Source organism: Poromitra crassiceps (genome assembly GCF_964638095.1).
Source record: "Poromitra crassiceps genome assembly, chromosome: 9".
Classification (NCBI taxonomy): Eukaryota; Metazoa; Chordata; class Actinopteri; order Beryciformes; family Melamphaidae; genus Poromitra; species Poromitra crassiceps.
The window spans coordinates 51,588,968-51,612,790 of NC_139630.1; the positions used below are offsets into that span (position 1 = coordinate 51,588,968).

Genomic DNA, 23,823 nt, shown 5'->3' on the forward strand with positions numbered 1-23,823 from the left:
TTTGACAGTCTGTTTCTGCCTCATTACTCCGGCCCATTTGCACAGACAAGAGCCACAGTGCAGATGGAGAACAGGGACGGGAGCTGGATGTGGTGAATATCAATAGATACGTGGAAAAAACTGTGAAAATAGAATCGACTGAGTATGCAAACCCCATATTTACAGATCTGTGAAGCAAATCTAAATGAATAGTTTTTCATTTCTGTTAGCCTGTGATGATCTTAGCCATGTCACAATTTACTTATTTGTCTATCTGAGCTATCAACAGACAATTGGCTATCCCCTGACCATCTGGAAGCAGTCTGCAGTAGTTATTTCACCAAGACACAGGTCGGAGATCTACTGTAGGAGAATACGATCCATTAATCCTTACACTGTGATCACCCCCTATTTTAAGCTGAGCTGTACTTAGATACTTCTACAGTATGTAATTACATTTTGATTAAGAAACCTTCCAGTTTAAAGGCCAAGCAAAATGGCTTATTGAATTTATTCTGTAAAGTAATACAGCAGACAGTCCCGTCAGTGTAGACCGATGCTGTGGGACATGTAGACTCTACAAGTATCGACTGAAATCCTTGTGCATTGGCAGTTTTGCTGTAAAAATAAGTTGAACCAATACTGATCTTTTAGGCACTACGTATTACCATGAACAAGAATTCAAATCATGAGAGACCAGTGGGTAAAATTGAACAAGCAAGCTTTATTCACAAATGGCAGGGCAACTAATTTTGGCGTAATGACTCCATGATAAGATGTCGCTCCTCTTGTGGTGAGAGAGGAGGGCATCAGCTCAGACTAGGATAGTCCCCCCGTAGGGAATTCTTCAGGAGTAAAGACATTGGTAGTTGACTGGGGACGTGGGTGGTGCGAAACACCGCTCCAGAGAAGGCGACCAGCCCGAGATCCGCCCAGCCACTGAGGTGAACAATCCGGAAGAGGATGATGACGCAAGTATGACATCACCGATGTTTTGACAGATGACATGGGCTGATTGGCTATTGAGGATGGGGTGATATATGATGCCATAATGGTGACGTGACTGGATCTTCATTCATGAAATTCGGTCGAGACCCCTTTGTAAGTTCTGTCATACTTCATACAAAACATATGGGGCCCTATCTTACGCCCAGTGCAAAGGGCCAGCGTTATCTTTGCTAGTTTCTAGCACTCCAAATCTCCCTTTTTTTCTTTTAATTATCACTGGGTCGCTGAAACACATCCTTTGATTTACTGACCCAGTGGTAAAACACTTTCCCTTGCACTTGTACTGGGCATAATATATGGCCCGTACTGTTTTAACTGAGTTAATCTACAAATAAATGCAACTTCAGTTTTAATAACTATACTATGATATACTGTATGAGCTTTTTACCTTTAACCATCCTAGACCATCAATATCTAAGAAAATTAACATGAATGAGAATCATTTCATACATAAATGTCTTCATATATTTTATGAAAGGTTGTCCGTTCGAAGCCACTACCTCTTGATATGTGTGATCTGTGGTTTTCTCAGTGTCATTCATGCTAGCAAGGATTGTTACTTCTGCTTGGGGCGAGCTACCTCCTGATCTCAAAATCATGAGTCCTGTGCTTGACAACATCAGGCCAACGTTCACTGCAGGCTTGAATGTTTTAAGCAGATGTGTGAGTTGAACATAACTCGTGTTCAACATGTCTCGTCACTTTAAACTCAACTCACCTGACGCATCACAAAAGCAATCCCAGTCGCAGAGCCGCTACTTCAATACAACATTCAACAGAAGCTTTATTTGACACTTCAGATAATACAATGGTCAGGACATTTACAAGATCTAAATCAAGGGAAACAGATGAAAAAAGATCTGCCTGTGTTAAAAAGCAGGGCAAACGGAATAATCAAAATATTAATAGTTTCACAGTATTGCAACAATGTTTATTGTTATGTAAATTAGAATGCACATCAAATGCTATTCTACAGGCAAATAACCTGCATGCAACTGCTTTTCGTAAATGATTGGAATATTTATATACAGACATGATTGCATTACATGTGAGAAATGTGAATGGTATACACAAAATAGCATTTTTTTTTATTTTGAATACTTTAGAAATGTCTGTTGTGGTTTCTTTACATGGATTTGGGATGTCAATATTTGCCTTTATTGTTACTGCTTTGTTCTTGCTGACAGTCTTCCTTCACCACCCATACAGTAATATGTACTGTATTATGATATGGCTGTACATTAACACTCGGTGCAATGGGGGGGGGGGGGGGGGGGGGTCGATTTAAATGACAAGTTGTCTATAATATATGAACATGGCATAGTTGTACAAGCCAATATCAAAAATACACTGCCTATTTAAAACGTGAAGACAGGCCTCCCAGAGATGCTAACTGTGGTAACCGTGTGTATTGTATATATAATATATAATAACATACCAAGCATCTGGCAAAGTCATTGATGTTAACTACATCATGTAACATACGTGTGTATGACTGTGTAGTTGCGTGTGTGTGTGTGTGTGTGTGTGTGTGTGTGTGTGTGTGTATATGTGTGTGTGTGTGTGTGTGTGTGTGTGTGTGCGTTTGGGGGAGGGCGGGGGTAAGTGTATATGTGTGCCTGCCTTTGTGTTGACATTTTGTTTACGAGCATGTGGGCATGCATGTGTGCCATTTGCAAGATTAGCTTGAGCGTCCTGCACCAGCGACCGCACCGTAGACAACAATGTCTCAGCTCAGATATTTGTTTTCTCATCAGTGAGAAAGGTTGAAAATGGGAGTGATGGGAGGAGGAGAGAGAGAGAGAGAACCACTGCATCCGCATTCTTCCCCTCAAACTTCAATGATGTTGATAGATGGCACCGAGGGATGAAACTGCAAAACGAACAGAGAAATAAAAATCAGCATGGCTTGCTTTTCCTTTCTCCTCTCCTTTTAAAGGCATCATTTGATCATACTGCAGCACAGTGGATCTCAGCGTGGACTCCAGGGACCACCAGGGTGTCTCTGAGGGTGTTCCAGGGGGTCCACAGCAAATGGATGAATTGTTAAACTTCAGCATTATTTCATTTACAAGAAGTGAGAGAATGTAGTATATATAATATAACTAGAAGTGCACTCTGAGATCACAGACCTCCACCAAGGGCAGGTCAACATCCTCCCAGCCACTCCCCCTACCCACCCCTGGAACCCCGACTCTCTACGACCTTCCTATCCCTAGCTAGTGTCCTCTAGAGAGAGAGTGGCGTCAGCGGAGGACCAAAATGCGAGACTCATTAGCCAATGAACAGCCAGGAATGGGTCTCGCGCTACTTTTGCATGCTAAAATATAGCTGATAATGTACAATTTGATTCAAGGGATGAAAAACCCTTTCAAAGTACAACACAAACTGTCTATTTTGCTGCAACTCGACAGTGCTGCTTTTTTTTACTCAAGAGTTCCAGGACCTTACTTCCTGGAAAAAAACTGGTCCATTGGAGTGAATGGAGATGTCGGAACTCTTTTATTATACGGCTCTGTCCCTAGCTATGGCCCCTTTACCCTAGCCCTGTCCCTTTCCTGACCACGCCCCCTCCCATCACCCCTCATATACCTAGCCACTCCTCCTATCCATTCCTCATATCCCGACTCTTTACAACCTTCCTATCTGTAGCTATGGCCCCTTTTCCCTAGCCCCGCCCCCTCCCATTGATCCGCCCAAAAATGTAATGGGTTCTTCTTTGACTCATGCTACACCCTTCCACCAAGTTTCATGACAAGTAGTTTTGCCATAATCCTACTAACAAACGGACAGACAAATGGCACTGAAAACATAACCTTATGGTGGAGGTAAAAAAAATATTCTCAGATTTGTGTCTCATCAAATGAGGGTCCATGGCTCTAATGTGTATCAAATAAATGGTCCTTGATATGAAAAAGGTTGAGAATCAGTGCTGTAGAAGGCCACTGCACTACGTTACTAAATGATGTGCACTGAGGAGGACATTGATTTTAGCCATGAACTCAAATAGTATTAGGAGACAATCTATCATCATCTACGTTCCACAATGATACAGAGAGTAATCCCTTTTAAAGCACTTCAAAGGTTTGCGTCATTTGATCTTGGTTAAACTCAATAAGCCCTGAAGTTTTAAATTCCTTAATTAATTTTTTTGTTAGCACGTTTATCCTCCAGAGTGTCTGGCAACAACGATGCTGCAGTGCTTCAAGTGAAATAATTTAAGTTAAAGTCATGAATTTGGGAGGATATTTGGACAACATGGGCGTATAAAAGTCATTAAAAAGTTGCCCTACAGTACTGTAAATAAAAGACGGCAAGATAAAAGAAGACTGTTAGACCTGCAGTATAAGCATCTGTCTCTTTCTCAGTTCTTGCTTCAAGTGAGAGATGATATAAGGACAACATTGGGGCGGGGAGGAGATGAGAAGACTGTCAGTTGGCTGTGTCCTCTCTAGGGCTGGTACTTTGATTTGTTACTGTATGTAAGCCAGTAGATTTTTACAGTAGACCTGAAGGGGCTGTTTCCTCATTCCCCATTTTTTAGCCCATCCGTTGAGATATCACAGGCCCTTCAAAAGCTCTTTATTGAAGTTGTAAGTCACACTTTTTATCGATCAGCCACTCGTGTCGTCGTGTGTGCATCGATCCGGAGTCATTGATTGGCGTGGAGGTGCTGTGATTGGCCAACTTTGTTGTGTCTGTTGCGAGTGTCCTTCCCTCTAGCAGGTCTTTGGAGCCCACTGTGCTGCTCTCAGATAGTCCAGAAGAGAAATCATCAGCATGGATCCCGGTCATCAGCAGGGTTCAGCCTGATCATTCACAGTGAAAAGGACGATGAAAGCCACCTTCCCACCCACCCGATCATTTTTCTCTCGTTCTCTTGTTCATTTTGTCTGCTGCTGTTTTCACTCTCTGCTGTGTGCCTGTGTGTACTGAAAGGCCCAGATGCCGATGTCAAGATTTGAGTGTGAGAAAGGATTGGGGGGTTTATTTCAGCAGCCATACAAGAATGTTTGCAGATTTAAGGTTACTCATGATGTGACTGTAACTCTACTGCAAACCAGTGAACAAGATTTTTTGGAATAGCCTATGTTCTGTCCAGCTAATGCGAGCATACCAGACCATTTTTAATACTTATGTTAAAGCTTAATTAGCCTTTTTCTCACAGCCATGTGACAGTTATGACGTACAAACGACTTCAATAGGGTAGCGTGGGCTTTTCTTGGTGATCATAAAAAAAGCGCCATTATACTGTACACCATAACTGACTGAAATAAAGCTTCAGGAGTAATGGATGTGATTTTATCGTGATCATTTTTTAAGTTTACATACATTACCTACAGTATAGCATAGCCAGCTGCATTTGCGAGAAAAAGCCTAGTTTAATGAGTTTGCAATAAAACGTTATAGTAGACGCTTAATGATCATACGTTCTGAATGGCCTGTGTGGTAAAATTACTATTCTAACATAATAAAAACCAATGAACTAGAATTCAAAAGTATAAAATGATTTATTTACCAAAAAACAAAGTCTACAGAGCCCTGGTTCAACCCCCTCCCCCCTCCTCTGCTGTCTCTGGGGACTGACCCAGAATCACACCATTCAGACAGCTATATAGACCTAATCAGCGGGATGTTTACATTTACTTCCGGGTACCCCTGAGGTCCACACATTATAATGGCGGTGGACGGCACAAACTGACGTGTTGAAGACAAAAACAGACAAAGAAGACAAAAATGGTTCGTCCGTGTTGTGTTGTTGTTTAATATCATTCATAACAACACTTTCACTAATGTTAGTGGAGACCAGACTAGCTAATTTACCTGTTGGACCAGACCAGAGTAGACTTGAAGCTAAATTAAATTAACGTGGCGTCAGTAGCTCTTTCTCGCCGAGAAGAGCCTGGTGACGCGAGGTTAGTAGCTCTGTCTGTAACGTTAACAAGTCTGCAAAAAAACAGCGAGTTTGACAGACGACCAAACGTTATTAGCTAGCTAACACTACATCAAACAAACACAGAAGAAAGGCTAGATACGTCGGACAAGCATGTTTACCAACCGTTTAACCATTTAAATTGAAAGTAGTCGGCCGAAAACAGCGAGAGGGTTTGACAGCATTTATTTGACAACACGCACATTTAAACCTGCCGCCTTCCCCAAGTGGTACCCGGAAGTAAATTTGTTTACATGGTGACGTCACGGTGATTTGGTCTATACCTCTCACAGGAAGTCCTAGATTAAAGCAGTTTACTGCAGATAGCGCCCCCTAGGTCTCCACACCTGCTTATGGCTTCAGGCACAAAGCACCAGCTGGGGACTTATTAGCCTGTGGTCATTATGTCAATAAACAGCTTCACCCAAGATCGAAGATCTCATTCACAGTTCTTGGCTGGTTGAGTTCCTCAAGCTCTCATCAGAGCTTCTCTGATAGAAACCTTGCTTTTCTACATTCGATTACCTAATGAGGACCGGAAAAGGAGACAAGCCAACACAATGACAAAATCCTCGAACGATTCTCCCCTTCAGCTAATTTAAACAGGAGAACTCAATATGTCGCCAAGTTAAATCCTGCCCAGAGGTCAACATTCACAATGCAAATGACCTCTGCTATCGATTTTGGTCATGGCCTCAATACTCAACCACAGTGACTTTATCTGTTATCCATTGCCCCTTTTGACATCGCATGTATTCTCCATAGTATGAGATGCTCTGCGCCCTGCTCTTCCACTCAGTCAACCATGTAGCAAGTCAGGATTTGAGCACAATTCAAAGTTGAACTCTGGTATCATAGAACAGCAGCATGTAGCTACAATGTCTTTTATTTTATTTCTTTTTGAAGTTTTACACTGTTGGGGACTGTGCTTGAGTGGGAATGCAGTGTTCTGGAGATTCCCATGCTCACAGCAGTATAGGAGATATAGCCTACCATATCGTTTATGTGCTCTATTGAATGTGTTTGGGTTTTTTTCCAGTCGAAGAATCCGTGATGGAGAAGGTTACATTATAGATTGGGTTTTTTGCTACAGTAAATATACTGTAGGAATCCATGTCTGAAATGGATACCGATATGAACTGAGAGGGGTCATGGAGAAAATTAGTTGGCGTATATAAAGGTCAAGCTTCAAATCAACTCCAGGAAATCAGGTCTGTGGAGATGTGTCCCAGCAACAGTGCGGTCTGAGTAAATATGACTTCATGAAACTCAACGGGCGATGATTCAGCACGATGCTACGTGGCAAAAATATACAGTAGCTGCTATTTCAGCTGTGCAGGAAAGTGCACAGCACTTGGATAAAGTGTAAAGAGCACCAGAACCAATGTTCTCAGCATGAGAGAGGAGGCACAGGGATGCTTTTGGTGCTCCAGGTTCTCATCACTTACCAATGGGCCAGTTTCCCAAAACGTACTCCTAAGCAGTGTTGGGCAGTAAAGCAACACGTTACTGTAATTTTATTACTTTCCTCCTAGTAAGTAGTAATGTAAGGGATTACAAAAGTAATGTGATTACAGTTACTAATCAAAGTTACTGCATTACTTTTCAGTGCGGTCCAACGACCTTCATCAGATTCATCTGATGAAGGTCGTTGGACCGAAACGTTATTCTTTTGTATAACAAACCTTTATTTGCAAGTGGAGACAGTGTGCGGGAGTCCTCCGTTTTTATTTTAGTCAGCAAAATGCCCTTCTCCGACGCACCCGTCGTGTTAGGTGTGCAAAAGCTTTGCTCCTTCATTTAATTACCTTATTAAATTAATTACTCATTATTTATATACTGCCATATGTTCGATATTGGGGGAAGAGTCAATTATGTATTTATACATGTATGTATGTGTTTAGTATAAAATCAATAAATATGTTAAAACAAGTAAAGTAATCTTATTACTTTTTTAAAGGAGTAATACGTAGCTAATTACATTTTCTGAGCAACTTGCCCAACACTGCTCCTCAGTCTTTCATTCATTTTTGAAACCAGCTGAGATGTGTTGGGAGACGCAGCTCGCTCACCTTGCTCCGCAGCAGCCCCCCGCTGTGATGCTCCGGCGTGCTCCTCTCCGACAACGACGGCTTTGGCTTCTCCTTGCTGCTGCTGGAGTCGTTGTCCTTGATGATGTCATACTGTCGGCAGAATAGGACAATAACCGCTGCCCATGGGGGTGAGAGATAGTCACATACAACACACACACACACACACACACACACACAGGACACACACACAGGAAGAGGTTTAGTAATCCATCACGACCGTCTAATCCTAATGTTAATTTAAAATTAGATATTCCTATGAATCTGGCTTCAAACGACCAAAATCTTTATATGATGATAATAATAATAATCAATGATGGTGGTTCACAGACGTGTGTGTGTGTGGTGGACACACACGTCCCCTTAGTAACAACTCAGTAAGATGTACTGCTTTACTTGAGGGGTCACACACATGTTAAGTAATGGTAAAGTAAGCAGGAACTAATGGTGCATTCCTTACTAACAACTCGGTAAGATGTACTGCTTTACTTGAGGGGGCACAAACATGGGAACTAATGGTAAAGTAAGCAGGAAGTAATGATGCACTAACATGGTAAGTAATGGTAAGGTAATCATGAAGTAACGATGAGTAGCCTACTCATGAACAACTGGTAAGTATTTGGTGGAGTCATGCTCACGAACATGGTAACTAATAGTCAGTTCTTAAGGAACTACCTGTTCATGAACTAGTGAAATATTTAAAAAAAAAAATCAGGAAGTAATCATTACTTACTGGTTCGTTAACATGGTAACTAATTGTCAGTTCTTAAGTAACTACCATGGGAACTAATGGTCAGTTCTTAAGTAACTACCATTAAGGATCTTTAAGGAACTACTGATTAACTATTAATGAACTAGTGAATGAAAACAAATGAAAAAAAAATTTTTTTTAGGGAAGTAATCATTACTTACTGGTTCGTTAACATGGTAACTAATGGTCAGTACTTAAGTAACTACCATTAAGGAACTACCTATCAACTACTCATTAACTAATCATTAACTATTCATGAACTAATGGTTCGTTCCTTAGCCTACTCGTTCCTCAGTAACTACCCATTTTTTGTGTTACAGTATTATGAAGTGTTACCCAAAATTGTACTTAAAAAACTCTGTTGTGTTGACATTTGATGTGTAGTCTCGGTTTCCAGACGTTTGGTGAGCGGCGCCAACAGTGCCACCTAAACACCAAACTGGGAATTTACTGTTCCAAATCTGGTTCATTGAGCCCAGCGAGAAAGGCCGGCAGCAGACACGCCTACATTTATTATTAGAATTGTATTTGGTAGCGGCAATGCAATGCAATGTTTCATAGTTCCAATATAGAGCAAGACACTGATGTGCTGCAAAGAGAGTTTATACCTGTTGTTTATTTTACAATAATTTGTCCTATCCGCAAGCAGCAAGTGGCCCGCTTGCTACTGTGAAGCGCTGTGAAGTCATGATCAGACTCTGTAACGTAGCCTCGGGAGTCGGGCATATCGCTGGGGGAAAGACCTCTAGCCGCCGCGTCACTAGTCTCTTAGGACAGACGAGTTGGCTTCCGCAATTTTCAAATGCTTCCGCCATACCGTCTGTACTTCGTGGGGGAGAATCATGCACCAACCGGAATGGGAAGCAGAAAGGCAGGTCTTCCGCTCATTAGTCCAATCAGAATCCAATATGCCGGCAGAAAGGCGGGTCTTCCGCTCATTAGTCCAATCAGAATCCAATATGCCGCATTCGCGTGTCGTGATTGGTCGGATTCCGTAGAACTTCCTTCCAGTCTGAAGGTTTTTTTTCCCAACTTCCTTGTGCATGTTCTGGGGGTGTAACGTACAGACTGTATATAGCTGCATTCGCCGGATGTAGATGATACAGTCTGTTTTAAGAGACTACCGCGTCACTGGCTGCTCCCAGAAAGCAGGCCCGCCCACAACACTCGTGATTGGCTCTCCGATGCAAGGCTTCCAACAGCACCACCTAACGTTATGAAAAGATTTAAATAGTAATATTCTCAGTCTTACAGTAGTGAAATGGATTAAGACTGAGAGCTGAGTCTATTTGATGTGTGGCTCGATGCCTAGGGGTTTAAATTCCCCGCGAAGTAGGGAGCTACCTGGGTAGGCACCCGTCCAATCAGCGCCGCCTGACGTCACGCCTGCTTTGCATAAACGTGGTACCGTGGGTACCGAAGAACACAGAACTTGACCTGGATCAGACCCAATTTCAGTCCTCTTCATCAGCCAACCTTCATACGCCTTCTGTGTGTACTTTCTGTGTGCTTTTTCACTGCCTTCCAGTTGGTCACCATGAGTGAAACTGTGTTCAAATCTCACCCCTATATATACTGTATGCGGCGTTTTCTTATGGAAGTTGTGTGACACTGTGGTAGTCACGCCTGTGCACAGCTATGTCTTAAGAGATCGCTGTTAAGATAGGGCCATAGCTAAATATATAGGATGAGGCGCAGCAGGACTCAGGGTCACCTAATGTTTTTCAAAAGTTTTTTTTTTGCGGCGGCAGCCAAGAATTGTGTAGCTAAACCGGCCTAATCAATTTTTACATTATTTTGTATGGGGCGGAACAGTCCGTTTGCCATGACCACTATCGTCTCCCGTAGTTTCTCGCTTTGCTGTGGCCAAGATGGCGGAGGACTCCATTTAGGAATTACAATTAACGCCAAGTAAGTAATTTATCATTCAATTTGGAATAATATGACATTTTAATGATTAGACTCATGTTGTTTTGACGTAGCGTTAGGACAGCATCGCTTTACAGACGTGTGTTGCTGCTGTGCATTAGCGTTAGTTTAGCTTAGTTGTAGGGGGGGGGGGCAGAAAATATATTGATTTATTAACGGATATGATATGATAGTGGTTAGGGTGGTGCCTGGTCGGCGTCTGTTTTCACTGATTTATGTGTAGAGGTAACGTGCTGTGTATGTATAATGTTAGCTGGTATAACTAGGATGGCATTTAGCTTGCGGGTGCTAGTTCATCTGAAATCACTTTCTCTAGCAGGTAATCCTTTCATACTCCTACTGTAACACGTGACGTGGTGTTTACATTAGTGCTATTAAGGATAATGTTGATGCTTTCAGATCAGTGAGTTAGTGAAATCATTGTGTGTGCACACTGTTGTTGGGTTGGGTTTGTGCAAAGTTTGGTTAGTTTTCATGCATGGGAAGTCGAACTTCCCGGGAGAAGAATAATACAGGCAAATACAATAAGTGGCCCCTTCGCTGGCCCGGCCACTAATAATAATGCTAAATTCCAGCTGATCAGTGCCGATGGTGTGGTGCACTTATACGCTGTGACACCAGCATCTTAAGAGCATAACAGCTGCAGGGTATCTCTCTCCTACCAGCCTCTTCACTGCCAGTGTGTTGTATAACATTACAATGCTGAATCATCTCAAATGCTGGGAAACAACATCATGTTATTGCACCATGGCCCACTGAACACCTTACCTCCCACGACCATTGAACCTAGTGAGCAGGTCAAACTAGTCCAATCTGCTCTCAAACACACAGCTTCTCTCCTATTTTAGATCAGCTGATCCTACTTCATCTGGACTTGTGTTTATTGGCCGTTTTTCCAACTTGTGTAACAGTTTTGTGATTAACTTCTGTTGATTGTTGATCCAGACTTCCAATACCTGCTAGTTATGTAATAACTTTGGTTCAGTTCCTATATAAGCCAGGTGTGTGATATATTACCAGGACCAACGTCAGGATGCAGACATGATTTGGGATTGAGAATAGATATAAAGTGAGTGTGACAGTCTGGGACTTCATGTGATGCACTTCAGCCTCTTTCTATAACACAAGAGGAGTATTGTAAAACTATTACTGATTAAAAAATAAATATATATTTATATATAACATACATACTGTATATTTGCATGGTCACAATGCTATTTATAGCCTGCATCCGTCTTCAAAAACATCCTGTCTCTCTTCTACGACCCTATTTACAGCCACTGGAGATAGTGTGTGTGTGTGTGCGTGTGCGTGTGCGTGCGTGATGTGTGTGTTTGTGTGTGTGACTGAATATGTATTGGTTCTTGGGACTTGGTATGTGGCTGTGTGTTAATACTGTATTAGTTCTTGGGACTTGGTATGTGGCTGTGTGTTAATACTGTATTGGTTCTTGGGACTTGGTATGTGGCTGTGTGTTAATACTGTATTGGTTCTTGGGACTTGGTATGTGGCTGTGTGTTAATACTGTATTGGTTCTTGGGACTTGGTATGTGGCTGTGTGTTAATACTGTATTGGTTCTTGGGACTTGGTATGTGGCTGTGTGTTAATACTGTATTGGTTCTTGGGACTTGGTATGTGGCTGTGTGTTAATACTGTATTGCTGCACTCTTTGGGGGCAGCTTCACAGAGGAATGTGCTGAGAGTCCAAAATGAGCTGGAATAGAGACGGGATAGGATGACTGACTCTGGCAGAGCCCAGCTGCTGCATTCCCTCTGGCTGTTCGGCTCAGACTTTTATGCTGGTGTGTTGTTGTTGTTGTTGTTGTTGTTGTTAACCGCTCCGAGCATGGCACAGAGAATGTATAGATGAGTCAGACATGGCGATGGATAGCCAGTCTGGAGAGTCATGTGATCAAAGGCATGGCTACAGCCCCCAAACAATCCAAGGGAATGAAATGGTTTGACATTTACACTGGACAGGGCAGCTGTTTGACTTTTCTGTTTTCACCTGATGAACATAATAATTTCTGATGATAAAATGCTAAATACATGACATATTACTATATTATATACATTATTCTCTGCTCACCATATAGGTCTGCTGTCAGCTGTGTGCTTTGTGGTCATGTATTGGTTAGACTGTTTTGCTGCTGGCATACACACACACACACACACACACACGCGCGCGCGCCCACACACACACACGCACACACACACACACACACACACACACACACACACACGCACACACACACACACACAAATGCACAAAAACATACACACGTGTAAAACACACATAACCTCACAAATACACACAGTCCATTCTGGACTCCTCACCATTGTATTCCACTGCAGTGTATAGGGACTTCCATTCATATGGCAGCGGCTGTCACTCAGGGACCTGTCACCACTTCCTCTAACTGAGCACGTTTGAGAGGCCATATGGATAATGTAATTCAGCTCCCAGGGGGGGGCGGGATGTTCCTGCTTTTATCTGCGCGAGCTTGGAAGACGCCGGTAATTAAATTCTCTGTGGAGCTTGATAGGTTGCATTTTGCAATCTGCCAGATGCACTTCTGCCTCCAGTTTTAATAAGTACGCACACAGTTACTCACTTGCTTCACTGAAGTTATGAATTAATATGAGCTACTAATGAGAACTAGGGAGCTGCGAGGAATATTCATAACAATCAAAGTTTCATCTAATTAGCAATTCATCACTGTATGCAGTATCTGTTATGTGGAACTTTCATCGTTTGGCACAGATCTAATATTGTAGTCTGCTTTCAATACATTTTGCAAGATTACAGTTGCATTTCAATGCTCTTTGTAAGGGGAGATATTGATCCTGGCCAGCTGCACAAGGCTGATTGGATGTTTTACTTTGAAAAGCGGGTCTGTCTGTGAGTCTCTAATTGGATGTTTTACTTTGGAAAGTCTGTGAGTCTCTTATGGAATTATTTTCTATTTCCATTGAGGATTTCATTTGTAAATCCGTCTTTTATTGATTCATTTTATTGCAGAGAGACAGGCTAATGGGATGGTAGGTACGTAGGTACTTTATTGTCCCCGTGGGGAAATTGGTTTTCGGTAGAAAAAAATCATGCGCTATGTTTACTTTACTGTACTTTACCTTCCTCTCTGAAAGACCACACTTCTTTGCACACAAACACTTGTTGGCATAAGAGGAAAGACCGGAGTAAAAAAGGGACAGTTCACATTTATCTTGAACCTTTAAACTTTGATTGATGCTGTTCTCTTTTATGGGCGTAGTCATCAGGCAGGAATAAAGATCCCAAATCTTAGGTCCGTGTCCTGTGGTGTTCATCTTCTGGCTTATTTAAGCTGGGAAATAGTGCAGTACCTTTGTGCCCATGAGCTCAGCACTGCAAGAATTGTTTTGCTAAATGTAGTCAACTGGGATATATTTACCACATTTTGTCGTAAAATTCTATTAAAGTTGAATGCTTCTTTGGATGCAAGCGGTAGCTATAAAAGTGTGAAATACTGTTAATGAATAGACAAGGAAGCAGACATCTGGAGTAGACAGAAATGTTAACGAGTGTTTTCAACTTCCCACTTGGCAGTCAAGCCCGAAGGTAGCTACAGATATAGACGAAAAAAGGGCTCGCAACACAATTATTTGATAGCTCCCGTGGCGGACATTTATTGAGATGACAAACAGTTTCGGCCCAATTCGGGCCTTCGTCAGTGTCAAGTGAAAAATACATTTACAAGGAAGTGCTTAAATAGCATTTTCATGGGTCTTTGTCTCCGCCTAGTGGTGTGGAGGCAGACCCATGTACAATCTTCAAAGCAGTTTCACAAAGCATAAATCACATTCTAAGGGAAAGGAAAATGGTGGCAGAACCTATCCGAATGAACATACAATAGCTCTACACAGCAATCACTGCACACTAATATGCACAACATATTTTAGAAAATATTTTTTTGAACACATTGAACATATTTTTTAGACATATTTTTAGACATTTTTGGACGCTGTCAATCAGCTCGACCCTCTAAGTATCTCACAGAGAACATTCATCCATACAGTACCTGGGTCTGCCTCCACACCACTAGGCGGAGACAAAGACCCATGAAAATTCTATTTAAGCACTTCCTTGTAAATGTATTTTTCACTTGACACTGACGAAGGCCCGAATTGGGCCGAAACTGTTTGTCATCTCAATAAATGTCCACCACGGGAGCTATCAAATAATTGTGTTGCGAGCCCTTTTTTCGCTTATTTTCCTGTTTAGTACAGTTGAGCTCAGCACCAACCAGTGGATGTGCGTAAGTCTCTGGATAGCTACAGATATAGAGACATGGTTCAGTCAATCATGTCATGTGCTGTTCCCTCACAAACATCATGTCATGTGCTGTTCCCTCACAAACATCATGTCATGTGCTGCTGTTCCCTCACAAACATCATGTCATGTGCTGCTGTTCCCTCACAAACATCATGTCATGTGCTGTTCCCTCACAAACACCAACGGAACATTTGGCGATGTGAAGTGTCATTATTATGCTCAGTGTGACCAGCACCAATCTGTCAAGCTTTCCCACTTCAACTCCACAGCTATGCAAAGCGAGCAGATGTTCTTCCTCTGGGTCTTTCACTGCATATTCAAGCATTTTGAAGATACTTTACCCCAGTGATACTTAACTTGTGGCCCGGGGGCCAGATGTGGCCCGTGATAGGGTGCAGAGTGGCCCCCCGACCATTTTCTAATTCAAAATGAAAACTGTTAAATAAAGTTTGACTAATGCTTCCCACACACTAGAGGATAAAATGCCCGATTTAATGCCCGATTCCCCTCGGGGGGGGCATGGCCCGATTCGAGGCTAGTCTCAACCGATTTTTTTGTCAAAATAATTGCCAAGTGTCTGGTGTCAATAAATTATTGATTGAATCGGAGCCTGCCCGATCTCGAATCGGGCATATCAAACATGTTTGATATTTACGATGGCTGTCTCCCGACAGGAACCCGCAATAGCCAATGAGAGCGAGCAGACCGGGATGCGTCGACGCGTCATACCCGGATGTTAATGCAGCGCTCACAACAAATGAGCAACAGCAGTGCCATGTAGCTCCTCTCTCCAGCATCGTCACAGCAGCTTAAAACAGGGTGGACAGCGGCGGATGGCTCTCCAAACATGTGCCGAGCGGAGCGGTTTGTTTGCTTCAAGGGAGCGGATATGCTGTAATATGAGCTCTCAGACAGGACGTGGTTTTAGCTGATTTTGCGAGGGTGTCCGCCTTCTTGTAGTGGACCCGCCGCTCAGTGCATGTTTGGAGAGCCATCTGCTGTTGTCTGTGGGAAAAAATTGCGGTTTTGTGGGATATAAACAGCCTACAGTCTAGTTGCTGGAATCGCTTTGAGTCGGTACTTCAAACGGCTGGTGTGTGGTCTCGCAGTCTGGCCGAATCGTCTAGTGTGTGCGTTCAGGCGATTTTAATGTTAAACTCTGATGAAATTGTCCTGATGTCTGTGGTCTCTCATGTTTTTAAAATCGGTTAAGATTTGAAAATCCTCTAGTGTGTAGGCAGCATAAGTGGTCAAATATGGCCATCTGCTCACCGCCCAGGCACTTACAATTATGTACTCAACTAACTTAACCTAACTAACTATCCTGTGTGCACAACATTGCGAGACTAAACTCAAACTGACACCCCAAACACCTACAATCCGCTACAGAAAAAATTATATTAATGTTTGTTTATTAACTGGCCCCTGGCCTCCTGTCATTTTGCAAAAGTGGCCCTCGGGCAAAGCAAGTTGTGTATCCCTGCTTTACCCTTTACAAAATATACAGTAGTACAGTAGACAAGTTCAATCTGATTTTGAACTGGAAGCTGAGGACTGTTTGTAAGTTAGCAGCCTATTATACAATTTTCTGCTTCAATGATTATGATGGCAGTATTCCAAATGTATAGAAAACCTATTTAATGTGATACTATGCATTTATGAAGCAGTTATAAGCTAGAATTGAATTAGCAAAATATGAAGCGTTTTGTGCAACTGCTGCTGCAACTGAGAAGTGTGGGATCAAAAACGGCTCCTTCACTCCCATAGCTCAGGGCCAGGATACCCCACTCTTGGAAGTCTGTCGGATATGCTAGTTCTCATCGTGCCTCAACAATTTAATGAATCAGCACAGTTCCTCAAAGGGGATAGCAAGACATACTTGAATGTAGTGCTGAAGAGCAAAGAATGCTCACAGAGGTGTGACGTTTGAAATGACTGAACAAAACTGCAGGGCCGTGCAGAGACCCTTAGAGGGGCAGGGGCTCAAAAGTAAAAAAAAAAAAAAAGGGCGCAACACCGCGGTGTGGGTTGGTTGCTGACCCACCAGTCAGTCGGAGCTCGGCAGCTGGGCAGTGGGCAGGATGGCGAAGGCATGACCCGCCCATCTCTGCCTCTGATTGCCGCAGGAGACGAGGAGAGATGCAGGATAGGTGATAGCCAAGTGAATGTGATTGGATCAACAACGTTTGACGGGTCATGCCTTCGCCATCCTGGGAAGAAAACATTGCGCACGTCACAGAGACGCAAACCATTACTTAACTTCCGGTTGAAAGGTCAACATGTGTAAAATGTCCGGACGTTTTATTTATTGGTAAATTGTTATTTATTGTTATAAGTTCTTGAATGGCGCTGGGCATGCCTTCACTGTGTAAAAAAAAGAATACAAAATCTCTCAAAAAGGGCACTTTGGGCATCAGGGGAAAATGGGCAGGGGCTTGGGCACCCCTAGCACCCCCCTCTGCACGTGCCTGCAAAACTGCCTGGAATGGGTGGGACATGTTCCAAGTTGTCACATTTATTGTTCTGTCAGAATTACCCAGTGCTTGCGTCATTAACTTTGACTTAGTAGGGGCCCTAGTGGTATTCCTCTGCTGAATGATCGATTGTGACTGGCAGCTTCATTGACTTATTGATTGGTGTGTTAATGTATTGACGTAGCTACAAGGGAAACCACAGCGTGAAGCTTCTTTCCACGATGTGCACCATCAGTCTTCATTATTTAGGCAGACAATAAACGTTGACATGTTACAGATCCATCAAGGTGTTTCATCTTCTTATAGCTTTGCCAGCAGTATTTTAATGTCATTTCACTCATGACAACAAATTCTCAGTAACCTCCCCAGCTTTAAATTGGATTTATATCGATTAAACCTTATCAGACCTTCAAACAACCTATATCCTTTATAGAAGAAGCCACATGGAGAAACTTGTTACTGATAGACTCTGAGGACCTAGGAGTTTATGGTGGTTATAGTCAGAACGTAGTCCTATACCAAACCGTGATAAACTGCAAAACTTACCTGCCCACATGAGCAAGACCACCACGATGATGATCATCTCTCCTGTCTGTAGATGTCTGGACTTGTCCAGCCCCTGTACTGTGGGGTCATCTGGGAGAGAGGAGAGACAGGACAGCTGTGGTCAATAAAGACTGCTCAATACTAAATATACACTAAATAAAAATGTATTGGCAGCAAATGCACCCTCCGACTAGTCTTGTAAACCCTGTTCTGCCTGTATTGTAATATTAACAACTCAAACATGTTTATACTCTCAGCTTTCACATGTAAAGTATCACACTGTCTTGAGCAGCACAAGTTGCGAGTCCAAGTCAAGATCTATCGTCACGAGTCTGAATCAAGTCTGCCTATTATCACAACATTATTTCTAAGAAATGTACTCTAGCTGATAACATTATGGCTCATTTAGCTGTTAGTATGTTGGACTTTGTTTAAACGATAAGGTAACCTAAATTAAAGGGATAGTGCGGATTATTTTAGTTTTAGGAACCACAAGAGTGGTATCCGATACAATACCAAGCAATCTTTCACAGGTGCCCATTGTCCATGAGTCACTAGAGTCCAAGTCGAGTCTGAAGTCAATTTGTATGTGACTTAAGTGTGAATTAATAAGTCCCCGTCCACTGTCTTGAGAATAGTGAGAGAAACAAAACACACACCAGACTACAAAAGAGACATTTAAGAAGCAACTGGCACGCTGATGCTTCAAACAACCGAGAACCTCCTGGCAACCGTTATAGAGTGCAAATCCTCTTAAAACCAGAGCTTCCCACTACTCAGAAAAACCAGTCAACAGCCAATCTATATCAATCACCATTAAGCCGTTATGTCAGCAGGCGCTGGCAAAAATGCATCTCATATAACGGTCATGCCATGTAACAGGAACAACATTGAGAAGACGTGGTGGGCCAAACCACACGTCAATCTTCTAGCATTAATCCTCCTTTAAAAGGATTGTCTAATGGGCCTACAGTATTTCCACCTGCATGGATGGAACTCTTCCAGCACGCCACTCTTCCCAATTGCCCGTCTTCAGTGAATTGAGTTGTCAAGACAATGGCTCAGAATACCAGGCTGTCAGCTGTCTGCTGCACGCGATAGCAATTCAGTACCAAGTGGGGTCAATGTGCCGTCACGTTTTGGGGAAGTGGTGACAGTGTTGTGTGGGTGTGTAGTGGGTAAAAAAGACAGAGCGGTACGTGACAGTGGAGAGCCTAAGTGGTAGGAGGGAAGGAGACTATAGGTCACCAACAGACTCTCATCATTGTTGAAGCGTTGATCAATGTGAAGGATCTGTTGTTTTTTATATTATGATGAAGTGGCCATCTTTCATAATAGTTATTTGCTTTAATTAGGCCCACAACACATCTGGGAGTTTTAACAGTTAATTCTGGCATCCCACGACCTGTATCTATCGACAGGTAAGGTTAATCTACCTCACCTCACTGTGATGAAGTAAACAGCTGGCTCTGTCCTGGACCAGGGTCCAGTGCTTATAGCTTCAGTGTTGCTCCTGTGAGGTGTTGCTCACTCGGTGTGTTTTCTCATTTTCTTTCTTTACATTCAAAATCAATGGAATGCACTTGATTCTCTCTGCCTAGTGGGACCTCCCCAGTTTGATCTGATTCTGATCAATTGTTTCCAGGTTTATTTTGTCTTCAGTCGCTGAAGCAAGAAACTTCAGCCCTCGGTTAGGAGTGCATTCCCTGAGTACTAGCTGCATTTGCATCCTGATAGGATCTGTCTGTGTCTTTCCAACTGAACTTCTTCTTGTTTACACTTTCCTACAGCTCATCTACTGTTCCTGCTTAACGTGTTTTTGATGCCATGTCATGCTGATATAATTTGTCCCATCCTCAATTTAGTATTTTCCAAGTGCTCCATGACCCTGTTACACAATATGTCCTACAAATCCCTCAGTCAGTGTTGTTGTTGTTGTTTTTTTACCTTTATTTATACAGGGGGAGTCTCACTGAGAGCAATGCTCTCTTTTTCAGGAGTGCCCTGTTCACATTCACACACACATTCATACCTGGAAGCTGACCAGTACAACCACAGTCTGATCTGATGGCCACTGATCAGCTCCACTGGAGCAGTTGGGGTTAAGGGCCTTGCTCAAGGGCACCTCAGTCAGTGGTGGTAATGAGGGAGGGGCAAGCGCTGCCTTTTCACTTTCCCCACCCAGATTTATCCTGCCGGTCCCGGGGATTGAACCGACGACGACCTTCCGGTCACAAGCTCGCTTCTCTAACCATTGGGCCACCACTGCCCAGACTAGACTAGGCACCACACTTCTGACATCTAACTGCACCGTGTCTTCAGACGCTCTCAGCATCCACAACATCTCCTCCGATTTGTGCATCTAAAATCCCTCTGTGAGGCGAGGGGGGGATGCAACGGATCAACCCACTTCTCATAGAGTGCTAAATCACTAAGACAGTGTGGCACTTATTTGTTAACATACAAATGATTTTCTTAACCCATTGATACCTGATGCAGCATTTGTTGCGAACCGCGTTAACGCGGTTCGCGGTCTTAAAGGGATACACACACAAATTAGGGATATACACGCAAATGCTGCATCAGGTATCAATGGGTTAAACTGTTCTGCCTTTGTTATGGGTGTCTCATCTGCCACAGATGTCTCCAATCGCCGGGCATTAGCACAAGCTGCACACCACAACTTTAAGTGGTACGGAAACACTGAACTCTCTACACACTGAACTGCTTCCTATTGCCCTTTATGTAGCCCCGCCCACTTGACCCAGTTGTGTTATGACTTCCTGTTCAAAACACCATCTGTTTTACCTGCTCACTAGTACTGTACTGTCACAGGAAGTGTAAACACACTAGGAGGTAACTGGCTGACCCCTGTGTTGGAACATAAGGTGAATAGGCTACCCTGAAGCTGCTCGTTGACTGCTAGATCATCTCCCAAAGCTTCAGATAGGCTTCTCTGATAAGCTCTTCATCAATGCAGAATCAAAAGCTGACCATTTCTCCTTATAGATGTTGCATAGCTGAGGTCAACAGCATTTCGTTTCATTTAAGTCCATTTTAGGTTATCATTCAACTTAGAAAAGAGCTATTTTTGAGTGGGGTGCTGTTATAATCAACTCAACATGATGTCCTCATGATTACCTATAGATTATCATAGTTGATGGCTGAAGGTGAGGTATAATGGCAGCTTACCATGAGATCTAGACCCTGTCATCATGTCTATATTCTTGGAACAGGATTTTTAGGCTGTTTATCAAATGAAAAGTCCCCGATAAAAGATTGTTCTTGTCAAATTCGGGATGAATATTTGTGAAGTAATGCCAAGCTTTATACCAAACAGTGGCTAAAAGGAAATTCCAAAATGTCCCGAACATCGTCTTCTGTGGCTCCATACATATTTCACATGGGATTCGGCACCATACTCAAGACATGCTGTTTGATCCTGTCCTAGAGGAGACTGAGGGCCGGCTGCATTGTGCCTACAGGCGGGGTGTAAGAGAACTTAAGTAGTGTAGTAGAAGAAGGGTAACACACACACACACACACACACACACACGCACGCACGCACGCACGCACACACACACACACAGCCTACTAGTCTGTCACACGGGCTACAGAAGGCATTTCATAATCATCACATTATGGTTGAATACTTTAAGGCTGTTTTATGATTAGAAGTGTCGACGGGGGTCGAGGGAAAGTGTCGGACGAGACTGAGGCTCTAACGAGGAGAGATCGCGACATCTGCCCAAGCTGTCACACACACACACACACACACACACACACACACACACACACACACAAGCTATGGTAGCTAATCACCTTTATATTATAGTAAATTAACAGACATAATAAGCTCATTACTGTCTCATTACTCTATTGCCGTTTTACTACCAAGTTACCGCACCATTGCAGCTGTTTTCAATTCCCTCTTTTTGGTATCCGTAATCGACCTGTAGGCTGCTCATTATTGCTGTTTTACTGCTAATTATAAGTTATGTTGCACAGTTGCAGCAGTTTCGAGTCCCCCCCCCCCTCAGTTCATTGTTATTCGTGCATCTTTCAAAAAGCTCTCTGTGTCGACTTGTAGGCTGCAGAACAGAGGAATCATCCTCACCTTTAGCCTACAAGTCGCTATGGAGGGCTTCTCCTCCCCTCCTCCATTCAAAACAACTCTGTGTTGCAATAATTGCCTTCCTCCTCCTTGTATCAAATCCCTTGGTGTTAGTTGTGGCTATGAATGTGCAGTGACGTCAAGCCATGTACTAGCACACCTGGGACTCTATAGTAAGAGAACTCATCAGATTTATTCTTACATTATCTCTTTGGGAATAGGCAATTATATGGTGTGCTCTTACGTTTCATTAGGATTAAAAGCCCTGAATTAAAATCGATAAACTACGGCAGCTCTCTAGTCCCCACCACGTTCAGCTGCTAATCAATACAACTAGGACACACTGTCACTAAATTGCCATCCAGGCAACCTGTGGGTCTGGTGCCATATGTGACTCGTTAGCCCATCTCCAGTGGCTCCCTGCGGCTTTGACAGAAAAGGCTACGGGAATGAAAATGACGCAGGCAGCTAACTTTGTTTTCAGCGTTGCGTGCATCTTTGTTACTTTGCTGTCAGATAGAGGAGGTGAGGTTTCTGACTCGGCAGAGCCAGCCTGACATGCCTTTGAAGTATCGCGCAGTAATTGTGGCTAAGGGGACCGCATAGCTCGTTATGTTTGACAGCACAGGGCATTAATTAATTAATGGCGTAAAAAATATTGTTTTTCTACCCTCCTTATGTGAGGTTTGACAGTTCAGCGGCAGGGGGAACATTGTTAGTGGTTTGATTTCACTTTGTCGAGGAATTACTTCTATAATTGTATCTGGAGATTATTGTATTGATTGCTACCTCGCTGTTTCTCATGCTAACAAACATAATGAATTCATTGTGGATTTGCAGATCCCATTCTGTGAGTAGAGGAGGATGCTTTTTGAGAAGTTCCTTCCTTAGGCTGTAATTTTACCTGACCGTATCTTCAGCATCGGGCTGGCAAAATGAGTGTTCTTCGAAATATTTTCACTTTGCTCAAAATACTCGAGGCATGTGTCGAAGAACAGTTGAGCAGGAAGATGTTTATGTGCCTGTCTTATTGTGAGTCGTGGCACTGCTACATGTTTCTAACTGAAAGACACAGCCATGCATGCTCTAAATAAAACATCTTTGTTGTAGTTTCTCCAGCTCTCCTGGGTGTTATTCTTACCACAGCAGCAAGACATACCTCACGTTTGAAGAGCAGGCAAAGCACAATAAAAGCTTTCAGTGAAGTGATGAAATTGTTCCAGACTTTGAAACGTCTTTGGAGGAAAAGCAGAAGCCACAGCAGCCTATTTAAATTCAAATTATTTTATCCAGCTACACATGGGGCATATCCGCTTGGCAGGCAGCACTTGCTTTTTATGAAATAGATTCGGAAACCAGTCCAGGAGAGAGGTTCACATTTAGCGGCGTATGCTGTAATATGTAATCATATTACATCAAAGAGCATTGGAGTGTGGGGAATAAAAGCACTATTGATCATAGCTCGAGTTCTCTGAATGTCTCGGAGACGCTGCAAATCCATTTACTCTCACCGGGGAGTGCTTGGCTGTGACAAAGGCTCTTTTCATGCATGCCTCTGTGATGCAGGGCCAGGCTAGATTAAAAAGGCTTTAAAAGCCTTGTGGTCATCAGCAAGAAAAGTCAACATGACAATGTGACATTTAATTGAGCTGGTGACATGTCACTTAATTGGATTTAGGACTAAGA

General features: G+C 42.9%; 1 protein-coding gene across 1 annotated transcript in view; it reads right to left on the reverse strand.

Annotated features, from left to right (window-relative positions):
* Positions 1-2,818: 2,818 nt before the first annotated feature.
* fndc4a (fibronectin type III domain containing 4a) overlaps positions 2,819-23,823 on the reverse strand; it is a gene marked incomplete at both ends in the record, with an annotated part of 39,187 nt that continues 18,182 nt past the window's right edge. Inside the window, 3 exons of the mRNA XM_083643378.1 lie at positions 2,819-2,860; positions 7,993-8,129; positions 18,024-18,113. Of these exons, the coding sequence (XP_083499504.1) occupies positions 2,819-2,860; positions 7,993-8,129; positions 18,024-18,113 (269 nt within the window). The remainder of the gene's footprint in view (positions 2,861-7,992; positions 8,130-18,023; positions 18,114-23,823) is intronic.